This window comes from Hemitrygon akajei, chromosome 24 (assembly GCF_048418815.1).
Source record: "Hemitrygon akajei chromosome 24, sHemAka1.3, whole genome shotgun sequence".
Classification (NCBI taxonomy): domain Eukaryota; kingdom Metazoa; phylum Chordata; class Chondrichthyes; order Myliobatiformes; family Dasyatidae; genus Hemitrygon; species Hemitrygon akajei.
In genome coordinates this window covers 47,660,176-47,682,105 of record NC_133147.1, presented here as the reverse complement: position 1 = coordinate 47,682,105, position 21,930 = coordinate 47,660,176, and the positions used below count along the sequence as shown (strand labels likewise).

Genomic DNA, 21,930 nt, shown 5'->3' with positions numbered 1-21,930 from the left:
TGTCAATAATTTAAAAAATTACGGCAATATGATGGGGAGTTCAGCCCACGGGTGACCATAACATTGGTGAATAGATCCCGGCTGTGTGTTGCTGAATGTTAACTGGACCAACTTTCAGATGCACAGTAAACTCCATATGATCCGCATTGAGATTCTTACAAGAATATGCACTCATACCCAGTGGCCACTGGATGTATATCCGTGGTCTCCTGCTGTTGTAGCCCATGCACTTCAGGATTCAATGTGCTTTGTGTTCAAAGATGCTCTTCTGTAATGTGTGGTTATTGAGTTACTGTTGCCTTCCTGTCAGCTTGAACCAGTCTGACCATTCTCTTCTGACCTCTCATTTCCACCCACAGAATTTCTGCTCACTGGGTGTTTTTTTTCTCCCCCACCATTCTCTGTAAACTCAATACTGTTGTGTGTGAAAATCCCAAGAGACCATCAGTTGAGATACTCAAACCGCCCCATCTGGCACCAGCAGTCATTTCCCGATCAGTCACTTTGATCACGTTTCCCCCCCCCCCCCCGTACTGAATGACAGCTGAACCTCTTGACCATGTCTGCATGCTTTGATGCATTGAATTTTTGCAACGTGATTGGCAGATGAGCTATTTGTATGAGCACACAGGTGTACTGGTGTACCCAATAAAGTGGCCACTGAGTGAGTGTGTGTGTTCTGTGCGAACTTCATCACTGACAGAACTGGTTAATTATTGTCACGTGTGCCGAGGTGGTGAAAAGCTTCTCTTTCATACTGTTCAGACAGATTGATTCCTTACACAGTACATTGATGTAGAACAAGGTAAAACATGAACAGAATGCAGAATAAAGGGTAACAGTTTCAGGGAAAGTTGCAGTGCAGGCAAACAGTAAGGTGCAAGTCATAACGAGGTAGATCATGAGGTCAAGAGCCCAATTTATCGTACTGGGCAACTTCATTAATGGTCTGGGGTAGAGCTGACCTTCAGCTTGGTGATCCGTGCTTTCTGGCTTTTGTACCTTCTGCCCGATGAGAGGGGGAGAAGAGACAATGTCCACGGTGGAGTCTTATCATTTCCTTTCCAAACCTTCCGGTCCTTTTCCTGTAATGATGAAGGACAAATCCCAGCCTGTGTGTGGAGTGCACTGAACCCACAGAGGTCAGGCAGCAGGTGTCTTTTGCCATTTATCACCAACGAGCTTCCCATTTGCACACCACCCCGAGAGTGAATTGATTTATTATTCACCTGTAACCCATATATTGTGTTAAGTTCTGGTCTCTGTGAGGTAATGTTACAGCTCTTGTGTGGAGGAGTGGACTGTTGTGCTGGTGTTCTTGTTGTGTTTTGTGTGTGGGAGGGGGATTTGGGGGTCAATGTTGTGTTTTGTGTGTGGGAGGGGGATTTGGGGGTCAATGTTGTGTTTTGTGTGTGGGAGGGGGATTTGTGGGTCAATGTTGCGTTTTGTGTGTGGGAGGGGGATTTGGGGGTCAATGTTGCGTTTTGTGTGTGGGAGGGGGATTTGGGGGTCGATGTTGTGTTTTGTGTGTGGGAGGGGGATTTGGGGGTCGATGTTGTGTTTTGTGTGTGGGAGGGGGATTTGGGGGTCGATGTTGTTTTGTGTGTGGGAGGGGGATTTGGGGGTTGATGTTCTTGTGTTTTGTGTGTGGGGGGGATTTGGGGGTCGATGTTGTGTTTTGTGTGTGGGGGGGATTTGGGGGTCGATGTTGTGTTTTGTGTGTGGGAGGGGGATTTGGGGGTCGATGTTGTGTTTTGTGTGTGGGAGGGGGATTTGGGGGTCGATGTTGTGTTTTGTGTGTGGGAGGAGGATTTGGGGGTCGATGTTCTTGTGTTTTGTGTGTGGGGGGGGATTCGGGGGTCAATGTTGTGTTTTGTGTGTGGGAGGGGGATTTGGGGGTCGATGTTGTGTTTTGTGTGTGGGAGGGGGATTTGGGGGTCGATGTTGTGTTTTGTGTGTGGGAGGGGGATTTGGGGGTCGATGTGTTTTGTGTGTGGGAGGAGGATTTGGGGGTCGATGTTCTTGTGTTTTGTGTGTGGGGGGGATTCGGGGGTCAATGTTGTGTTTTGTGTGTGGGAGGGAGATTTGGGGGTCGATGTTCTTGTTGCACAGTTGCACTGGTTTCAATAGGTACATTTAAAGTCAGAGAAATGTGTACAATATACATCTTGAAACGCTTTTTCTTCACAAACATCCACAAAAACAGAGGAGTGCCCCAAGGAATGAATGACAGTCAAACATTAGAACTCCAAAGCAACTCCCCCCCCCCCACGCACAAGCAGCAGCAAGGTGTTGCCCCTCCCCAACCAGCAAAAAACAACAGCACCCCCCCCCCACCGAGCACCCAAACTTACAGCAGAGCATCAGTAATGACACGGACTTGCAGTACCGCAAAGTCTACTTATTCACCTGGCATTTGACATACTATGGGCTCTCTCTCCTTAATAAGGGAATAAGAGATGTTTCACAGCGAGGGGAGTCGTAACAAAACAACTGGCTGGTTTCAGAATCAGGTTTATTATCACCAGCATCTGACGAGAAATTTGTCAGCAGCAGTTCAATGCAATACATAATCTAGCAGAGAAGAGAAATGATAAATAAACAAGTCAATTACATATATTGAATAGATTAAAAAATTGCAAAACAGCAATACTGTATATTTATAGAAAAAAAAGAAAAGTGACGTAGTGTCCAAGGGTTCAACGTCCATTTAGGAATCGGATGGCAGAGGGGAAGAAGCTGTTCCTGAATCGCTGAGTGTGTGCCTTCAGGCTTCTGTACCTCCTCCCTGATGGCAACAGTGAGAAAAGGGCACGCCCTGGGTGTGGAGGTCCTTAATAATGGAAGCTGCCTTTCTGAGACACTGCTCCCTAAAGATGTCCTGGGTACATTGTAGGCTAGTGCCCAAGATGGAGCTAACTAGATTCCTGCAGCTTCTTTTGGTCATGTGCAGTAGGCCCTCCATACCAGGCAGTGACGCAGACGGTCAGAATGCTCTCCATGGTACAACTATATAAGGTTTTGGAGTATATTTGTTGACGTGCCAAATCTCCTCAAATTCCTAATAAAGAATAGTCGCTGTCTTGCCTTCTTTATAACTGCATCGATATGTTGGGACCAGGTTAGATCCTCAGAGACCTTGACACCCAGGAACTTGAAGCTGCTTACTCGCTCCACTTCTGATCCCTCTATACTTATGGCGTTAAAAGTCTGTTGTGTCGCTTTATCTGAGCTCTGTGCATCTGGGCACACAGTCAGCAGCAGGCCCACTGCTTCCGATCTTCCTTGTTCTCCCGCAGCGGCACCAGCCTGTCTCCTGGGCCGCATCCTTGGGATATCGAAAAGCGGCCAATCACGAGGCCCTGAGAGCGAGTCCCATTCCTGCGAAGAACCCTGAAAGATGGAAAAAAAGAGATAGCAAAGATAGCAATAGAGCTGTTTCTGAAGATGCAAACAAAGGAGACGGCTTTTAGTGCCATCATCACTCAGCTCTAACTCTTCCAGTCCCAAGTTGGAGCAGTCTTTCATTGATTGAAGAAACCCATGCAGTCAGGGTGAACGTACAAACTCCATGCAGGCAGCGGCAGGTAGTTAAAGAGTTGTGCTGACCAATGCACTACCATGCCACCTCTGAGTGTGCTAGGACTAGGCCTTCGAGCGAGCTACACGATAAGAGGTATAGGCAGAGTCGACAGCCAGAGCGGGAATGCCTAATTCCAGTTTTAAACCGTTTGAGGTGACTGGAGGGGGAGAACAGAGTAGGTTATGCAGGAGAGATTAGATATTTTGGTTGTGGAGTAGGGTAAGAGGCTGGTACAACATTCTGTATTCTACAGCCTCACGGAGGCAGGCCATTCACCGTGTCTGCTAACCATTGAGCGTCCATCTCCACTAATCCCGCTCTCACTTGCTTCTCCATTCACCAACCTCCCCCCGGCTGCTCAGTGGGACGCTGTCCACACCAGGGGCAGTTTATATTAAAATACCAACAGGCACATCCTCGGCATTTCAGAGCTCCAGGGAGGAGCTAACAGTGTCACGCGGGGAAGATGTCGACAGCACACCAACTCTGTCTGCAGTCAGGATCAAACAGGGCCGTGAGCCAGCAAGCATCACAGACTGCTGTGTGCAGTCTGTGTTCTTTCCTCATTACCTGGACTGCGTTCAGGAACGAATTGTGCTGCAGCATGCACTGTCACTAGGACTGCAGAGGTTCAGGAGGGTCGCTTGTCCTCCCGCTCCAACAACACACCCAACATTAACATTATTATCCAAGTACATGCATGTCACCATATACAACTGAGGAATTTAAGGGAATATCAAGTTAAGAAAGTTCAAAGAATATTGGTTTTCCTAGAGTAACCCCAGACAACAGAACTGAGAAATGACACTGGGGTACGGGCCTGTCACTGTATAACACCAGGGTACGGTACCGGTGGGGACGGGCCTGTCACTGTATAACACCAGGGTACGGTACCGGTGGGGTACGGGTCTGTCACTGTATAACACCAGGGTACGGTACCGGTGGGGACGGACCTGTCACTGTATAACACGGGTCAGCAACCTTTTCGCCTCTGTGGGCTGGATCGCGTGTTAATGAGCGGACGGTGGGCCAGAATTATGCCATAAAAAAACTTGAAATAATGGAAATATCCATTTAAATACATCTAGTTATGTTTTGCCTCAAGGAATAACGCATGCTAGAAAATAATTTGTGCTTAACCAAGGATGCCAATTAGTAATCAAAGAACTCAGTTTAGTTGCAATTTATTTCAATCAAGGCATCTTTTGAATCTATTAAAAGGACACAAAGAATCTTTAAGCAACGAACATGATGCATTGATTGGTGGTAAATTATAATAAAAAAGAAAATTTTAATGCAAACAGTCGATAAATCAATGTGAAACTTGATGCTGTTTGTTGCTTGAAAGCTTCTCAATATTGAGAATATTGGTGTCAGACTTGTAGATGCCAAGAGCAAGACATTATCCAGATGGGCATCAGTCAATCTTGTTCTCAAATAGTTCTTGGTGTTCTTCATTTTTGAAAATAATTGCTGACATAGATAAGTGCTGCCAAACAATTATGCCATCTTTTTTGCATGGTCCACTAAGTTAGGATACTTCCCACAGATGAATATATTTTCTATAGAAGTCGAGCACTGACATTTCTTCAGAATGAAATTTCAATCTCAATATGTCCTCACACTGCATCTCAATCAATTCCATGTGAAGAACTTCTGATGCAGTGTCCACTTCCACATCAAATGGAGTAGCAAACAGCTTGAACTAATTTGCCTGCAGGTGAAAATCAGCAAAACGAGATGAAAACTCTTTTCTCAATTCTTGGACCATACTTACAAAAATGCCTGGATCTTGTGCTTTACTTTTTTGAAAGGTGGGAAAATGTGCACAATTTCCTTTTTGAGGCTGGTACTCCCACAATTTCTAACATCTGCTGACATTTCTTCAACTCTTCGTGTGATTGTTCCTGCTGACAGGCTGATAGATGCAAATAAAGATTTCTTTTCAGGACAAACAATATCCACCACTGCCAGTAAATATTCTTTGACAAACTCTCCATCTGCAAAAGGCTTCATCTTTTCTGCAATATGTTTTGAGACTTCGTAGCTGGCACGGGTATTTCCTTCATTTTCACTGCTTTTCTTGGCAAAAGATGATGGTTTGTTTTCTGAAACTAGCCTTCATTCACTCAAATTCATCTTTCCTTGCTTCCCCAGTAAACTTGTTAAAATTTCCACTATGGCGGATCTCGTAATGTTCCTGATATTTGCCACTTTCTTCACAGCAACATTTTCTATGCAAATGAGACAAACTGGTTTCCCAGCTTGCTCGATGAAGAAGTAATCTCGTGTCCAAGAGTCTTGGAAATTTCGGCACTCAGCGTCTACCTTCCTGCGATTTGCATTCATTGCCATTGGAATTTCTTTCTTCGATTTTATTCCGAAACGCGAGTTATTCAACAAGTATCGTAGCACATGTAAATATCTGGATATTTAACATGGATTTCTTGTTAAAACACAGTGACGCTGTTTCTGTTTACTAATTTGAACGATCCCATCTGAAAACCTGCACATGCACGGAGAGTATCTAATACATATTAATAAGGTAGTTTGCCTTCCCGTCATTCATATATACCAGTGTTTGGTTTGGAACAAAACGGAACCTGGGGTCAGTGTAACAAGACAACTTTCATGTCCATCAGTGTGGTCACGTGAAACATTCAGTATAAGGAAAAATTGCTCGCAGGCCAGATAAGCATAGTATCCCAATATTTGCTCGCGGGCTGGTCAAAATACCTTCATGGGCCGTAGGTTGCCTACCCCTGGTACAGTACCGGCAGGGACGGGTTCTGTCACTATAGCACCGGGGGTCCAGTACCGGTGGGGATGGGTCCGTCACTCTGTAACACTGGGGTATGGTACCGGTGGGGACGGGTCTGTTGCTGTGTAACACCGGGGTACGGTACCGGCGGGGATGGGTCTGTCGCTCTGTAACACTGGGGTACGGTAGTGGTGGGGAAGGGTCTGTCACTGTATAACAGCGGGGTACGGTACCGGCGGGGACGGGTCTGTTGCTGTGTAACACCGGGGTACTGTAGTGGTGGGGAAGGGTCTGTCACTGTATAACACCGGGGTACAGTACCGGCAGGGACGGGTCTCACTGTGTAACACCAGGGTACGGTACTGAGCCCTTTCAGTCTCTGTAACGTAATTGTGTTTATAACGATAGAGATAAGAGGAATTGGCTGTCATCTTTTGTGGAAAATCAGGTTTGTTTCCACCTTTACAAGCCCTCTCTATACTATCCCCTCCGCTTTCCCCATTTCACCCCACAGTTGTCTTTCTCAAGTTCACCGAGGTAATTTGTGCTTGTTTCCTGGTTCAGACATTGAGCCGGCATTTACCGGTTGAGTTTTGGGTGGGTGTAGTTTGTTGTTACTCTGCTATGCACAGGGTGGGCCTGTCAGTTATGGTGACTTTATCTATTTTGCAGGAAAGCAGCGAGGAAGACAGCTGTTGCACACCAAAGTTCTTGAGTACACCATCTGTGGGCGAGAGATGGAGTATGACAAACGGTAATTTATTAAACTCAACTGACCATCCCCTTCCCTCCCCTTATGGGCCAGCTCTAATGGTATTCTACAGTCAAACTCCAATAACCTGTTGTTAAACTCGTACTAAATCCCATAGGTGAAGCATCTGGCTGTCCTCCCTCACTGCGTATCTGGGCCCAGCTACTTGTGATGTTCAGTGCACTCTCTAACTTGCAGGGTATCTGCCTGATACCCTCCCTCTGAACATTGTCTCTCAGTTCCCAGACCCCACTTTCCCTTAATCTGACTGGGTACCAGGTCCCGCGATTCCTTTAATTGCACTAGAAACTAGGCCCCACCTTCCCTTTAATCTCAGCGGGGACCAGACACTGCAATCCCTTTAATCCCACCGGGGACCAGGCCCTGCGATCCATTATGTTACGTATTCAGGCAACAATAAATATATATGAGTTAGGCAAGGGTTTTCATAGCAAATAACACTTTTATTAAACACTGAAAACCAACCCCCCAAAAGTAAACAAACATCAGCTCAACAGGAATTCAGCTGCTGTGCGGCAGACTCACAGTTCTTAATAGCGTTGCAATTCAAACAGTTCTTAAAGCGGTATTGAAAAAAAAACAGTTCTTTAAAGCGGTATGCCGAAAATTCAAAAGCTCACAGTCCTTTTAAAAGGAGAGACTTTTTAAAGAGATTTAAATTCTCTTCCACGTCGATGTCCTTCGATTCCCCGGCGTCGAACTTTCCCACGAAGAATTTTATGAAATATAACGGCTTAAAGGCACTAACCTCTTCTCCCACACTCTGTCCTCAATCTCCCGCTATCCCAGCGGAGATTAACACGAGAACAGTCAACGAAATCCTTCCGAATGAGGATCAAATAAGGTCGTAACCAATCCACCGTCGAAAATCGATTCTCCTCAATTTTTATCTTCCAAACTTTTATCTTCACTCTCCACAGTAAAGAGACTGTTGGCGATGACCTTTTAAACTTTAGGCATTATATAAAACTTCATTTTTAACTAAACTGCGTCATCACATTAAATCACGCAGGGACATGAAGTCATCTTGGCAAATCCCGCCACGAACTGCCCCACCTGACAGGGTGGGTCTTCCTTTTATACCCTGTGTAAAAAAAAACCTGTCACATGACCTCTACTGGCGGGAAAATGACATCACTCCACCATCACAAGACCATTACCTCATGTCCAGTATAACTTCAACCCCAGTCACGTGTCACGGGTACGTAACACTTTAAACTCGCCAGGGACCAGATCCTGTGATTTCTTTAATCTCAGCGGGGACTAGGCCCAGCAGTTCCTTTAAGCTCACTGGGGACTAGATCGTGCGATCCCTTTAACCTCACTGGGGACCAGATCCTGAGATTCCTTTAATTTCGTTGGGGTCCAGGCCCTGTGACCAGGTACCCCTGGTTTCTCTGCCACTTTCACTGGACCCCTAATTCCCTTGCTTCCTTTAAGCTCCCCGGGACCTCGGCTCTCGGCAATCCCTTCATTTTTGCGGTTGTGTCCGTGTGTGAACAGTTAGTCTCCACCTCATACTGTCGATAAGAGAAAGGCTAGTAACCTGCCGTGCTTCCCCGTCTCTTCCTGCAGCTCCAGCCGCAGTGAGCGGATGGGACGCTACGGGAGCGACCGGTGCAAGGACGACCCCCGAGAATCCCGTGATAGGCGGGATCATGACTACAGGGACATGGACTACCGGTCCTACGACCCGGACTATGAGTGCGACACTGGCAAGGACTACGGCCAGCAGGACAGCTGGGGCTACGACCAGTCTGAGGTACGCTTCCGCGCTGGGGGTGGGGTCCTCACTTGGTTTTTTTTATACAAGGGGGCTGGCATCCACGCTGCAGCTGTAATGGACGTGAGGTAGGTGGATTTGCAGAAGGTGGTTTACAGGCCGGAAGACAGCGAGTTACTGCGCTGACAGTTCACACGGCCGCAGGCTCTTGGTGCCGGAGATCCATGGGAGAGGGTCGGTACATTAACTGGCTGTTGTGAATAGTCCCACAGCGTGAAGGAGGGGTGGAGTGGCTGGCAACGTTGTGTGGAAGTGACTAATACAAGGGAGCATCAGTTTAAGGTACCACCTGTTCCACTGCTGTTGTTTCGGGTAGCGTTGAAGGTTTTCTTCATTGCCTGTTCTGTAACAATTTCCTTTTACTGGTTAAGGTTGTTGGCCCTTAGCTGAACTCCCAAACTTGGAGGACTGGTGGACCACTTAGTCTGGCCTCTACCCTTTGACCTTTTTGATTTGGGTGACCCTACCCTGAGTCAAAACATAAAGCTCTGACTCCAGCCACCACAGCTCTCTGGGTCATTGAGGCAAACAAACCTCCAAACCATGATAATTTTAATAATTTTAAGGTGATTGGAAGAAAATATAGAGGGGATGTCAGAGGTAGTTTTTAAATTTTTGTACAGAGTGCTTACTGCACTAACAGAGGTAGTGGTGGTGGAATAAATACATCATAGCAAGGGTTCCCAACCTTAGATTCATAGACCCCAAGGGGGTCTGTGGGCCCCAGGTTGGGAGCACCTGCATTATGAACATCTGAGACTCCTAGATGGACGTGTGGATGGAAGAAAAGTTGAGGGGCCGTGTAGGGAGACTGGTTACATTGATCTTGGAGTAGGTTAAAAGGGCAGCACAAAAATGTGGGCCAAAGGATGTATATTGTCCTATGCGTGTTCTGTGGAGTAACGTGGGGTGATGTGATCTGAGAATAAGATCAAGGTGCACGGAGCAGTTCACTCTCAAGTAAAGTCTGGGTGTGTGCCTCCTGCAGTGGAAAGTACTAGGAGAGACACATGACTGAAGTACATAAAACTTGAGAAGGATATAATGTGGACTGCAGTAAACATTCTCTCTTATCATCATCATTATGTTGTATGACATGGGTGATCATGGTCTTTCCATGACTATGATTGTTCTTGGCAAATTTTTCTGTTGAAGTGGTTTGCCATTATCTATACAGAGATTGTTTGCCTGGCGTCAGTGGTCGCATAACTAGGACTTGTGATATATACCAGCTGCTCATGTGACCCTCCACCACCTGCTCCCATGGCTTCACAGTGTCCTTGACTCGGGGGGAGGGGTACTACACTATGTTCAATGGTGACTGGCAGGCAAGAGAAAGGAAGGAACGCTTACACCTCCTTTGGTAGAGACGTATCTCCACCCCCTCCCTAATAAAAGATTTGGATAAAACGCAAGGACTAAGTTTTAGGGTGGTTAGCTGAAATGAGATTTAAATAGCAAACACGAGGAAATCTGCAGAGGCTGGAAATTCAACAAAATGCTGGTGGAACACAGCAGGCCAGGCAGCATCTATAGGGAGAAGCACTGTCGCCGTTTCAGGCCAAGATGTCAGCAGTGCTTCTCCCTATAGATGCTGCCTGGCCTGCTGTGTTCCACCAGCATTTTCTGTGTGTTGGTTGAAATGAGATTTAGACAGGATCTGAGGGGGTGACCACCTTGGTATTGGTTTATTATTGTCACAGTCTTAAATACTGTTCAAATCATTACACAGTGCATGGAGGTAGAACAAGGTAGAGCAGTAAAAACATAGAATAAAGTGTAATGTACAAAAGGTCATTCAGAATCTTATAAAAGCAGGGTAGAAGCTGTCCTTGAGCCTGGTGACAGTAATTTCAGGCTTTTGTAAGTTCTGCCCGATGGGAGAGGAGAGAAGACAGAATGTCTGGAGTGGGTGAGGTCTTTGATTATACTGGCTACTTTCCTGAGGTAGCGAGAAGTCTAGACAGTCCACAGAGGGGAGGCTAGATCTGTGATGTGCTGAGCTGTGTCCATAACTCCGCAGTTTCTTGCGGTCTCAAACAGAGCAGTTGCTGTACTAAGTCCCGTTGAATGCTTTCTATGGTGCATCAATAAAAATTGATATGGCTGAAGATTGACATGCTAGATTTCTTTAGCTTCCTCTGGAAATGGAGGCGCTGGTGACCTTTCTTTTCTGTCGCATCTACATGGTTGGACATGGAAAGTCTATTGGTGATGTTGATACCTAGGAACTCGAAGCTCAACACCGTTGCTGTAGAAAGGAGCATGAATAATCACTGCCTCCGCCCCAACACCCTTTGAAGTGAATGACATTGCAATGTCTGTTAGCTTGTGTTACGGCAGCATAAATCAAAGCCGTCGTTGTTGAATCACAGGGTATCAGAGAATTCCTTTTGTGTTTGGCTTGAACTGGTTGGGCCACAGTTGGAGCCAGTTATTTGCTATTGTGTTTCACTTTTATTTGTTTGAGCAACTGATAAAACAGTGTAAACAAAAGATTTGCTTCCCCTTCTTGCTTTCTGAAGAACCTGGACTACAACATCTCCAGGTCTAACACTTGCCTCTCTGCCTTCTTGCCAGCCCATTGACTCCCGCTCTTCTCCTTGGCCACTGCAGTTCTCAGCCTCTCACTGTGTTGTGTCTGACTCCCCCCACTTTCTGTAGGATTACAGAGAGGACGGTGACAGTTACAGAAACTACGACAACCCTGAAGATGCCTTCAGCTTCCCAGGGGACGGAGATTACAGAGACCAAGACTATCGGAATGAGACGGGCGAGGAGAAGGCCAGCAGGATCATCATGCTGCGGATGCTGCCCCCCTCCGCCACCGAGAACGACGTACGTGAGAGAGCGAGGGATGCATGTGGGACGGGGTTCCGAAATTTTGATGCTATGGACCCTTACCAATAACTCTGTAGACCCCGGCCTGCAGGTTGTGCTGTGAGAAGGGTTTGGCAGCACTGAGAGAAGGAAATTGCAGGAAATATGGTAGCTTTCACAGTAAAATGGACGAGGAGGTTTCCAGTCAGTGTTCAGAAGTGACACTTGTTTTTAAAAAAAAAACAGTCATATTATCTAGTCACGGCCGTTTTGTTATTTAACAGACACTCAGTGGCCACTTTATTAGATCGAGGAGAGGAAACTGGTGTAATCTGCTGCTGCTATAGCCCATCCATTACGAGGTTTGATGTGTTGTGTGTTCAGAGATGCTCTTCTGCACTGTTGTAACACATGGTTATTTGCCACCTTCCTGTCAGCTTGAACCAGTTTGACCATTCCCCTCTGACCTCCCTCATTAACAAGGCATTTTCAGCCACAGAACTGCCACTTATTGATGTTTTTTGTTTGTCGCACCATTCTGTGTAAACTCTAGAGCAGGGGCTCCCAGCCCTTGTATGCCGTGGACCAATACCATTAACCAAGGGACCCCAGTTTGGGAACCTCTGCTGTAGAGACTATTGTGTGTGAGAATCCCAGGAGATAAGCAGTTTCCGAGATCCTCAACAGATGTTCCACATTCAGTGTCACTGAGATCACGTTTCTTCACCCATTCTGATGTTTGGTCTGAACAGCAGCTGAAGTTTTGACCATGTCTGCATGCTTTCCTGCATTGAGTTGCTACCACATGATTGGCTGATGAGATATTTGTGTTAATGAGCCAGTATACCTAATAAAGTGGCCACTGAGTGTAAAACAGCGCAGTAACAGGTCCTATGGCCCAGGATTTCTGAATGACACTGAATTAAGTTAAATCTCAAAATCCCTTCATTACTTGCATTTGCAAGTGTCTTTCCACTAGCTTCTTGGTCCCCTCCGTCTGTGTCCCATCACCATCCCGGGCACCCTCCACTCTCTCAAAGGCGAAATAAAAGGCAGCTTGCCATGCACATCCCCTGTAAACTTTGCTCACTCGCCTTAAATGCCTGTCCTCTGATACCTGACATTTTGACTCTGGGTGAAAAATTGTGAACAGCTTCCCCATCTCTGCTTCTCATGATGTTATAAACCCTTGTCGGCTGGCTCATCAGCTTTTTGCCATTCAGGAGAAAGCAACCCAAGTTTGTCCAGCCTCTCCACTCCAGGCCACATCCTGGTGAAGCCTCCTCACTATCCCTGTAATGGGTGAGCAGAAGTGTGCACAGTGCCCCAGATGCCCCACACTTGCAATGTGACATCCCGCCCTTCAACTGGACACCTCGACCGACGATCTTCCCGTGTGGCCCTTGTGGGCATTCTTCCCAGGTGAAGCCCGGCAGACTGAGCCAGAGGGGACAAACACACAGGGATTCTAGTTCTTTTAAATGTGGACATACATTGTAGAGCAGGTCCTTCTGGCCCAGTGAGCAGCACGTCCAACAACCCTAGCCGAATCAGGGGGATAATTTACAATGACCCATTGACTTACTGACCGTTTGTGGGAGGAAACTGTAGTATCTGGAGAAGACCTACACGATCATGGGGAAAGACATACAGACTCCTTACAGATGGTGCTGGTATTGAACTCTGGTCCGTCCTGAGCTTACTGCTACAGTACCTGGGCCACCGTATTTCCTTATCCTACTCTCATTTTCAACCTGCACACTTACAACGATGCCAAGTTGCAACGTTCTTACCCCGGTTTTGGCTGGGCATCAGTGGTCACAAGTTGGGTTGTGGGGAGTGGGGTGGTGAGGGGTGGTTAGTGAGGCTTTGTAGAAACTCCACCAGTCCATCATTGTGTTTCCTTCTGCCATATCTCCTTTCAGATCCGAATGCAGCTGCAGTATGCCGGTTACCAGCCTCGGGAGGTGCGCCTAATGAGGAATAAATCCTCAGGTGAGATTCCGTTGTGGGTTTTAACTGACGACTTTGCCCCGGCATCCCCTTCCCTCCTACCTTGTTCTGTGGCCCGGATGCGGAGTGGCTCGGACAGTTGAAGTAAACTGTGGTGCTGTTGGTTACGTGTGGTGCCTCTACCAAATGAGGGGTTTGCTGTTGCCTCTTGCTGTGCTCTGTTCAAAGAAAAATCTGAAAAGTACTGCTGTGACATTCATACACAATCTCTCTCCCAAATCTTCCCACCCCTTCTGGTTGAACTTGTCGAGTTTTAAAGTGTTTCAGCTTCATCATCTGAGGTAATTCTATTCTTGTTCGCTGTGTGCGTCAAAGGGATTTCTTGCATGTCGGAGTTCTGACCGTCACCAATGAATTTTGCACAGCCAAAGCTGAGCCCCAGGGGGCTTGTTTCAAATGGGAAAGAATTGTAAAACAGGGCATTGTGTTGGTCTTCACTTGGAATGGCGTGCACAGTTCTGATGATGTGTGGAGGCACCAGAGAAGGTGCATGCAGTTTCACAAAAACAATTCCTACTCAGTGGGGGTGAGGCTCCTACCTCTGAGGTATGATCTGGCAGAGGTCTTTCAAATCACCGGGGGGGGGGGGGCAACATTTCACTTTCCTTAAATTTAAGGTAATTGGGGGTTCCAGTCCAGCTGGGAGAAGGGGAATGGAGGGGGTGTCCATGGGGAGTCATTGCAAATTGGAAAAGTGCAGGAGGAAGAAAGGAACGGAGAACAGGATGACAAGGGGCTGTGAAGGCTGGTATAGAGTGTCCAATACCAGCGGCAAGCAGCTGACGAAAAAGCTGGAGGAATTTCCACTGTGGGAAGTGGGCAGTTGAGAGCCTTCACTGTGACTGCGCCCACAACCTCAACTATCTGTTGCCCCCTCCCCCACGGATGCTGCCGTGTCCTGCTGAGCTACAGACTCCCAGCATCTGCATTTCATTGTGTCTCCACTCGGCCTGTTGTTGAAGCTGGCGGGACAGGACGTGCTAGTGTTGGGTAGGGTCCAGAAAAAGTTCATGAGAATTATCCTAAGAATGGAAGGGTTAATAAACGAGGAGCATTTGATCGCCGAAGTTTAGAAGAACTGGTGGTGGGGGTGGGGAGGTGCTTGTCATTGAAAAACCAAATACTGAAAGGTCTAGATAGAGTGGATGTGGAGAGGGTGTGCCCTATAGTGACGAGAAGGCAGAGCCTCAGAATTATTGAATGGTAGATCTGTTGAATGGGCCAGATGGCCGACTCCTGCTTCAGTTTCTTACTTTTGCATCTTCTCTGAGGTGAGAGAAGGGGTTGATGGAATGAATAACCCAGCTATTCAGGGCTGATTGATGGAAATCGTTGTCTGTGCCACAGACGCAAAAACCATGGGCTCTGGGGTTGCAGCTGCTGCCTCTCAGTGCCAGAAATCGGGGATTCATTCCTGACCTCCTGCGCATGGAGGAATGGGGTGTTGTGTGTGCGTGGAGCTTGCACGATCTCCCTGTTACCGTGTGGCTTTCCTCTTGTGTCCCAACAATGTGCGAGTGGCCTAATTTGCCTGTCAGCTACCCACAGTGAGCAGTAGAATCGGAGGGAGTAGGGGGGGAAGCAAAGGGGGAGAATTTTTAATTGAACTGGGATTGTTCTCGGGTGGTTTGATAGCTGTGACAGACCTGGCAGGTTGAAAGGGCATTTCCCATGCAGTATTTCTATGACTAAATGTCAGAAGCCCTTGGAGCAGATCAAGGTGGTGGCCCCCTGGGAATGAGTTAAATGTTTGACCCGAGACCCTTCCTCAGATGGGATTCAGTGGATGGGCTGCAGCGTAGGGTTAGTAAGGATTTTCTGCGTACTTACAGCACCAACGTTATATGGGAACTCTCGTGAGGCACCCGAAAGCCTGCCTGGGTTTTGCCTGCAGGCCACTACTTCCCCCTCCCATTTGTAAGGTGTGAGGGGCTAAGGACAGAAAGACAGTGATTTTGTTAAGAGCAGAGAGGGTTAGGTGAACCATTCTATGTAGACAGTATTCAAACTGCACAAGCCTCTAGCCAGCTTCGCGTGTGGGCCTTCCCTTCCATTCCGCCTTGTTTTCAGTACCTTTTGGCTACTGATCTGACAGCTTGTTTTATTTCTGATCAAGAGATTCTGCAGATGCTGCAAATTCAAAGTAACGGTGTCAGTCTCGGCCCAAAGCGTCATATCCTTACTCCCCTCCATAGATGCTGCCTGACCTGCTGAGTTCCTCCAGCATTTTGTGTGTTACATCTGATCGGCTGCTCTCATTAGGGACCGAAGGTCAGGGAAGTTACCAGTGGAGGTAGGAGGGAAGTGGGTAAGTGGACAGGCTGTGAGAGACTGGGCAGCCAGTTGTCACGCATACCTCTTGCCTCGAGTGGGAGTCAAGGGAGCAAGTGTGACTGAATTACACAGAGGGGATGGCCTCTTTCCAGCTTTGATATGGAGGCAGCTGTAACTTCGATAGCACTATGAGGGATTGGAATACTGTGCTGCCCCTAAAGCGGGAAGCTACCGTTGTGTTTTTACAAGAAAATGGCTGCTTTGTGATCAGAATTGAGATTTGCTTTTATTTCTAGGTATTTTATCTCAGTTTCTCAAGTTGCCCTAAGAGTATTGGTCTGCTCATGTCTTTAGAATTCTTTGTATCTCATTGCTGGCCCAATATTAGAATCCATGCTCTCCCATATCCTGGACTGTTGGAGTAATGCTGTCCCACCTCACATCAGTGGTCCGGTAAAAGAACCCCATCCCTGCACTCCGGTGAGATGTCAGTGAGGTACATTTGGAGTATTGAGTCACGCTGCAGTCTGAAAGAGTGCAGAGGAGATTGACAAGGATGTCGCCAGGTCGTGAGGAGGTTGAGCAGGCTCGGCCTGAGGGATGACCTTGTCGAGGTCTATGAGATCACGAGGAGCAAGAATAGAGTGAATGCACGTAGTCTTATTCCCACGGTTGGGGCATCGGGTTAAGGTGGGAGGAAAGGGCAACTTTTTCACACATATATATGGTGAATGTGCACAGTCTTTTCCCTGAGTTGGGGAATCCAGAACCAGAGGAGATCAGCTTAAGGTGAGAAGGGAGAGACTCAACCTGGGTGGCAACTTTTCCATCCAGAGGGTAGTGTACATGTAGAATGAGCTGCCCCAGGAAAAGGTGGAGGAGGGAACATTAATGTATTTTAAATGACAAATACGTGGATAGGAAAGGTTTAGAGTGACAGAGGCCAAGCAGAGACAGATGGGACTAGCTTAGATGGGCAGCATGGCCTGGTTAGGTCAAAAGCCAAAGGGCCAGTTTCTGTGCTGTAGGACACAGCTCCTGAAACCTGAACTATTGATGCCTGTCTCTCCTATGTAAGGGAATGTGACTGTCCTCCACTGGATGATTGGTCAGGGTGGGTTTAAGGCTCAAGCGGGGAGGAGGGGGCTGTAGATCAGGGATGGCATTCGCCTGGGCTCTGTCCGTGGCTTGTAAGCCCATGGGCCACCTGCCCCCAGGACATCATATTTCCACCCAATCATATGTCTACTGGGCTTCACGGAAGCAGGTCACAAAGTCAGGGACAGTGTGGGCTGGGGCTGAGAGGGCCTTCTGTGGAGTCGAGGGGTGCAGTGGAATCTTGTGGTGTTTGTCTCCACTCCGACTACTAGCAGATGGTACGAGGGGACCTCCCCTGCCCCTGTTCTACAGCCAGGCAAAGATGTCCGCAGACTAAAGGGACCCCTCCACCCCCCCATTGTACTTCTGGCTTGCTCTGCTGCGGGGTGTGTGCGTGTGACCGCGTGACGGGGAGGGTGTCCCAACACACCGGGTGCTAGTGTTGAGATTCTGTTTCAATCCTGCCCGTGCAAAACAGGGTTTTCTGATTCTGCTGCGTGAAAAATAAAGAGAGAAGGCTCCTTTAATGCCGTGACTAACACACTGCGTCTATATTTGAATGCTGTCTCCAGGTCAAAGCCGTGGTTTCGCCTTCGTGGAGTTTAATCACTTGCAGGACGCTACCCGATGGATGGAAGCCAATCAGGTTGCTTTGCTGCACTTGAACACACAAGTACTGCCTCTGTTAATTGGGAGACCCAATGCCTGACTCACACGGGCTTAAGAGTCGGTCCCCTGAGCTGAGCTGAAGGCGGTCCCCCACCACCTCCTGACGTGCGTTTCTTTCTCTCTCCCGTCCCAGTTCCCTCGCCTTCCCCACCAGACGTGCAGAATCCTGAGCACACTCTAGGTCCCTCCCCAGGCAAGGAAATCAGGCCTAGCTTTTCCTTTTCCCCCACCACCACCATCCCGCTAGTCCTCCACACAGGATAAGGCTTGGGTGGAGATTCCCAGAGATTCAGATGGGACAAGGGAGTTGGAGAGATGGGGGGTGTGTTGCGGGTCAGTATTTCTGCCAGTTTTCTCCCTATACCCCCCCCAACCCCCCCCCCCCCCCCCACCTCTACCCCCTTTGCCTTATCTGCTAACGGATTGAGGGTTGGGGAGAGGAGAAGTGGTCGAGCACTAGGGGGGTGAGAGGTTTGCAGAGCTTCCCTGAGTTGAGCTTCTCTCAAGTGCACGCGACTTCCCGTGTTCCCGCCTACTGGCGTGGAGTGGGTGGAAGGGAGGTCTGGTCTTTCTCTCACTGAACTGCCAGCACCAGCTCTGACGCTGCCCCCATGCCAACCCCAGCACCTTTGCGCTCTCTCTTTAAGCCAGCCGACTCAATGCAGGAGTTTTGTGTGGGCCAGGCATCAGTGTCTCTTAAGATGTGGAATGAATTGTAATGTGTCAGTACACAAACACACACACACATATACACAAACATACAACATTTCTTTTGCTGCAGAGAATATTTACCTTCAAAGTGTGGATAATTTTGGCAGTGTGATTATATTTTATGTCTGTTTTTGTTTTAAAAATGAGTGCATTTTCCCACCATTCTTGTACAAGTTGTAATGCATGGGGGAAGCTTGCGATTTCCCTCTTTCTCTCCCGACGGTACCCGGCAGCTGTTGCACGTTAGGTTTGAGGGTGTGTACTCCCTCGCTCATCCTCACCCCTTCCCCCCCTCCTCAAATTGTTCTTGGTTGCCAGAGGTAGCCCTGTCGTGGTTCTGTTTTGTCTCAGTTACTCAGTGGTATTTGCTGTGATGGTGCAGAGGAGCTGTCGTGGCATTCTTGCAGAGGTCCACACTGATGCTTGGCCTCGTTTGCAATTTGGCTTCCGCTCTTCCAGCGAGGTGGGGGGTTTGGAGAAGGCTGGCAGTGAGTGGAGAACCCACTTCCACTCTTTCCCTCTTCCTCTCACTTGGCCTGTTCCTTGGCACGTTCTGGCGTTTGGCCTTGATGGAGTGGCAGAGAGGAGGGGAAGAGGCTTGCTGGTCTGCCCTTCTGCACCCTGGTGGCTTGGTGGATGTGAGACACCTCGGACTGAGATCAGTGTGGAGTTGACGGAATCAGTAGCCTCTCGTGGTGTGACAGTTAGATCTCCAGGTTAATGGCTTTGCGTGTCTTGAGAGTTGTGACTAACTTCTCTCCCTTCGGGAGGGAAAACTGGGAGTGCGTGTTTGTGTGTGTGTGAGAGAGTAAAACGATTGGACATGGACAGGCGGCTTTGCTGTCTCTGGCTGGTAATGTACTGATGCCCTGCTGAGTCCCACACAGCCCTCTGTTAGAGGACCCTGCTTTGATGCATGGGTTAGAGAGCGTCAGCCCAGTGACCTCAGACAGAGGGCTATTCTTTATGTAGCCACAGGCACTGAACTCCTGGATTAGATCCCAACCTGTAGCCCACTCCCGCGGATCTGTTATTCTGTATATAAATCCCCTGAACCCCAGATTAGGTCCCAACCTGTAGCCCACTCCCGCGGATCTGTTATTCTATATATAAACCCCCTGAACCCCGGATTAGATCCCAACCTGTAGCCCACTCCCGTGGGTCTGTTATTCTATATATAAACCCCTGAACTCCTGGATTAGATCCAACCTGTAACACACCGCTGGGATCTGTTGTTCTACATGTGAATCCCTGGATTAGATCCCAGCCTGTAACCCACTCCCAGGGATCTGTTATTCTATATATGACCACACCCCACCCCCAAGTCGTACCCTGTAACTTCCTCCTGTGTGGCTCCTGGCACCCATTCGCTCATTAACCAGGAACGTGGATTGAGACGAGCTTTGGCTTTGACGTTGGGAGGAAAGTGAGTGACTTTTCATTCTGAAGCAGTGTCATCACATTCCTGCTTCCTCTGCCCCCTCCCCCAAATCACGGTCTCTTTTTCGGAGGGTCTCCTTTAAAATGTAAAGAGCTAGGGGCTTGTTACCAAGCCACGGCTGGGATCTGCTCTGCCTGGGCTGGGGTGGGGGTGAAGGGGTTCTGTAGAGCGAAGCAGGAGGCAAAACGTTGCTGCTGCAGTCAGGTGAAATGTCCCTGTCAACAGGTGCGAGTGGAGAGGTCTTCCCGCAGTCAGATAGCCCATAGCCTCTCCCTGTCAGGAGGAGATGACTCTTCCGCCCCCCCCCCCCCCCCCCCCCTCACCACCAGTCTTTAGAAGGAACATTAAACCAGCTAGCCAAAGCTCACGCTGTCAGTCTCTGGGAAGTGGCAATGCGGCCCTGTAGGACCAGGATGGCGTAAAAGTGGGGATTTATCCAGCCATCTTGCTCCTGGGAGTTCTGGTCTAACATCAGTCTCTCTCTTTCTCTGTCCTCCTCGTTCCCCCACACTTTTGTCAACGCACGTCTCCTCTGGCCTCCGATTGCAAGCCTCCTCACACTCAGCAGTAGCCATTGCCGGTCAGAAGCTGCAACCCAGGAGTTGGAGAGGGGGCTTGGTCGGGAGTGAAAGGGTTAGGGAGGAGCTCGGAGAAGCCAAGGCTACGGACTGGCCAGAGTTGGCTCTGCACCACAGTGTGTCCCGCTTCATCTTTCTGGGTGCAGGCTGCAGATTATTCCTTTGGGTACAGGCAGACCCTTAAGCAATGGTAGCTTCTGACCTGGCGTACACGGGCTGACATTCCCCCTTTCCTGAACACTCTACCCTCGATGCCTTTTTCTTCTTTCCCACGCCCACCCCTCCCCCACCTCCTCTTTCCGGACATTGATGCTGCAGGGGAAGTACTGAGTGAACCCAGCAGGCAGGGTGGCTTGACTCCCCCTGGAGTACAAGTAGCTGCGGTCTGTGTGTGTGTGCGTGTGTGTTTGGTGCGGCATGATTGCCCTCAGCCCTCCTTCATCTGTGAAGGAATCTCTGGCTCCGTTGTTTCTGGCTTTTAAAGCAAAATCGATCATGCGTAAAGTTCTGGCCTCTCAGTGGAGGCACGGTCGCTCCTCCTTTTCCCTCTCCCAGCCAAAGGTGTTTTTGTGTGTCCAAGGTGAGGTTGGTCGGCTCAGGGGCCGGGTGCCTTCATTCCACAGTTGAAAGGTTACAAACTTTTCCATTTTTATTTCAGTTGTTTCTTCTTTTTTGTTTTCCATCTGTTCTCTCTCACTTTCTCTCTTTATCTCCCCTCCCCCTTCCCTGTAACCCCTCCCTAACCTACCCTTCCCCCCCAGCAGCATTCCCCCACACTCTGACCCTGCTCTCTCTCACCCTCTCTCTCACCCTCTCTCCCTCACCCTCTCTCCCTCACCCTCTCTCCCTCACCCTCTCTCCCTCACCCTCTCTCTCTCACCCTCTCTCTCACCCTCTCTCACTCTCTCTCACCCTCTCTCTCTCACCCTCTCTCTCTCACCCTCTCTCTCTCACCCCCCTCTCTCACCCCCTCTCTCACCCCCCTCTCTCACCCCTCTCTCCACCCCCTCTCTCACCCCCTCTCTCTCACCCCCTCTCTCTCACCCCCTCTCTCTCCACCCTCTCTCTCACCCCCTCTCTCTCACCCCCTCTCTCTCTCACCCCCTCTCTCTCTCACCCCCTCTCCTCTCTCACCCCCTCTCTCTCTCACCCCCTCTCTCTCTCTCACCCCCTCTCTCTCTCTCACCCCCTCTCTCTCTCAACCCCCTCTCTCTCTCTCAACCCCCTCTCTCTCACCCCCTCTCTCTCACCCCCTCTCTCTCTCACCCCCTCTCTCACCCCCCCTCTCTCTCACCCCCCTCTCTCTCACCCCCCCTCTCTCTCACCCCCCCTCTCTCTCACCCCCTCTCTCTCTCACCCCCCTCTCTCTCTCACCCCCCTCTCTCTCTCACCCCCCCTCTCTCTCACCCCCCCTCTCTCTCCCCCCT

The 21,930-nt window shown here is 49.0% G+C and overlaps 1 protein-coding gene across 4 annotated transcripts in view; it reads left to right on the top strand.

The window, feature by feature from the left end:
* The window catches only part of LOC140716056 (RNA-binding protein 10-like), a 70,443-nt gene that overhangs the window by 22,782 nt on the left and 25,731 nt on the right, over window positions 1-21,930 (top strand). For all 4 annotated transcript variants that reach the window (XM_073028744.1, XM_073028742.1, XM_073028741.1 and 1 more), the window contains exons 2-6: window positions 7,017-7,098; window positions 8,692-8,878; window positions 11,564-11,737; window positions 13,645-13,714; window positions 17,677-17,750. In XM_073028744.1, the coding sequence (XP_072884845.1) occupies window positions 7,082-7,098; window positions 8,692-8,878; window positions 11,564-11,737; window positions 13,645-13,714; window positions 17,677-17,750 (522 nt within the window). In that variant the 5' untranslated portion in view covers window positions 7,017-7,081. The remainder of the gene's footprint in view (window positions 1-7,016; window positions 7,099-8,691; window positions 8,879-11,563; window positions 11,738-13,644; window positions 13,715-17,676; window positions 17,751-21,930) is intronic.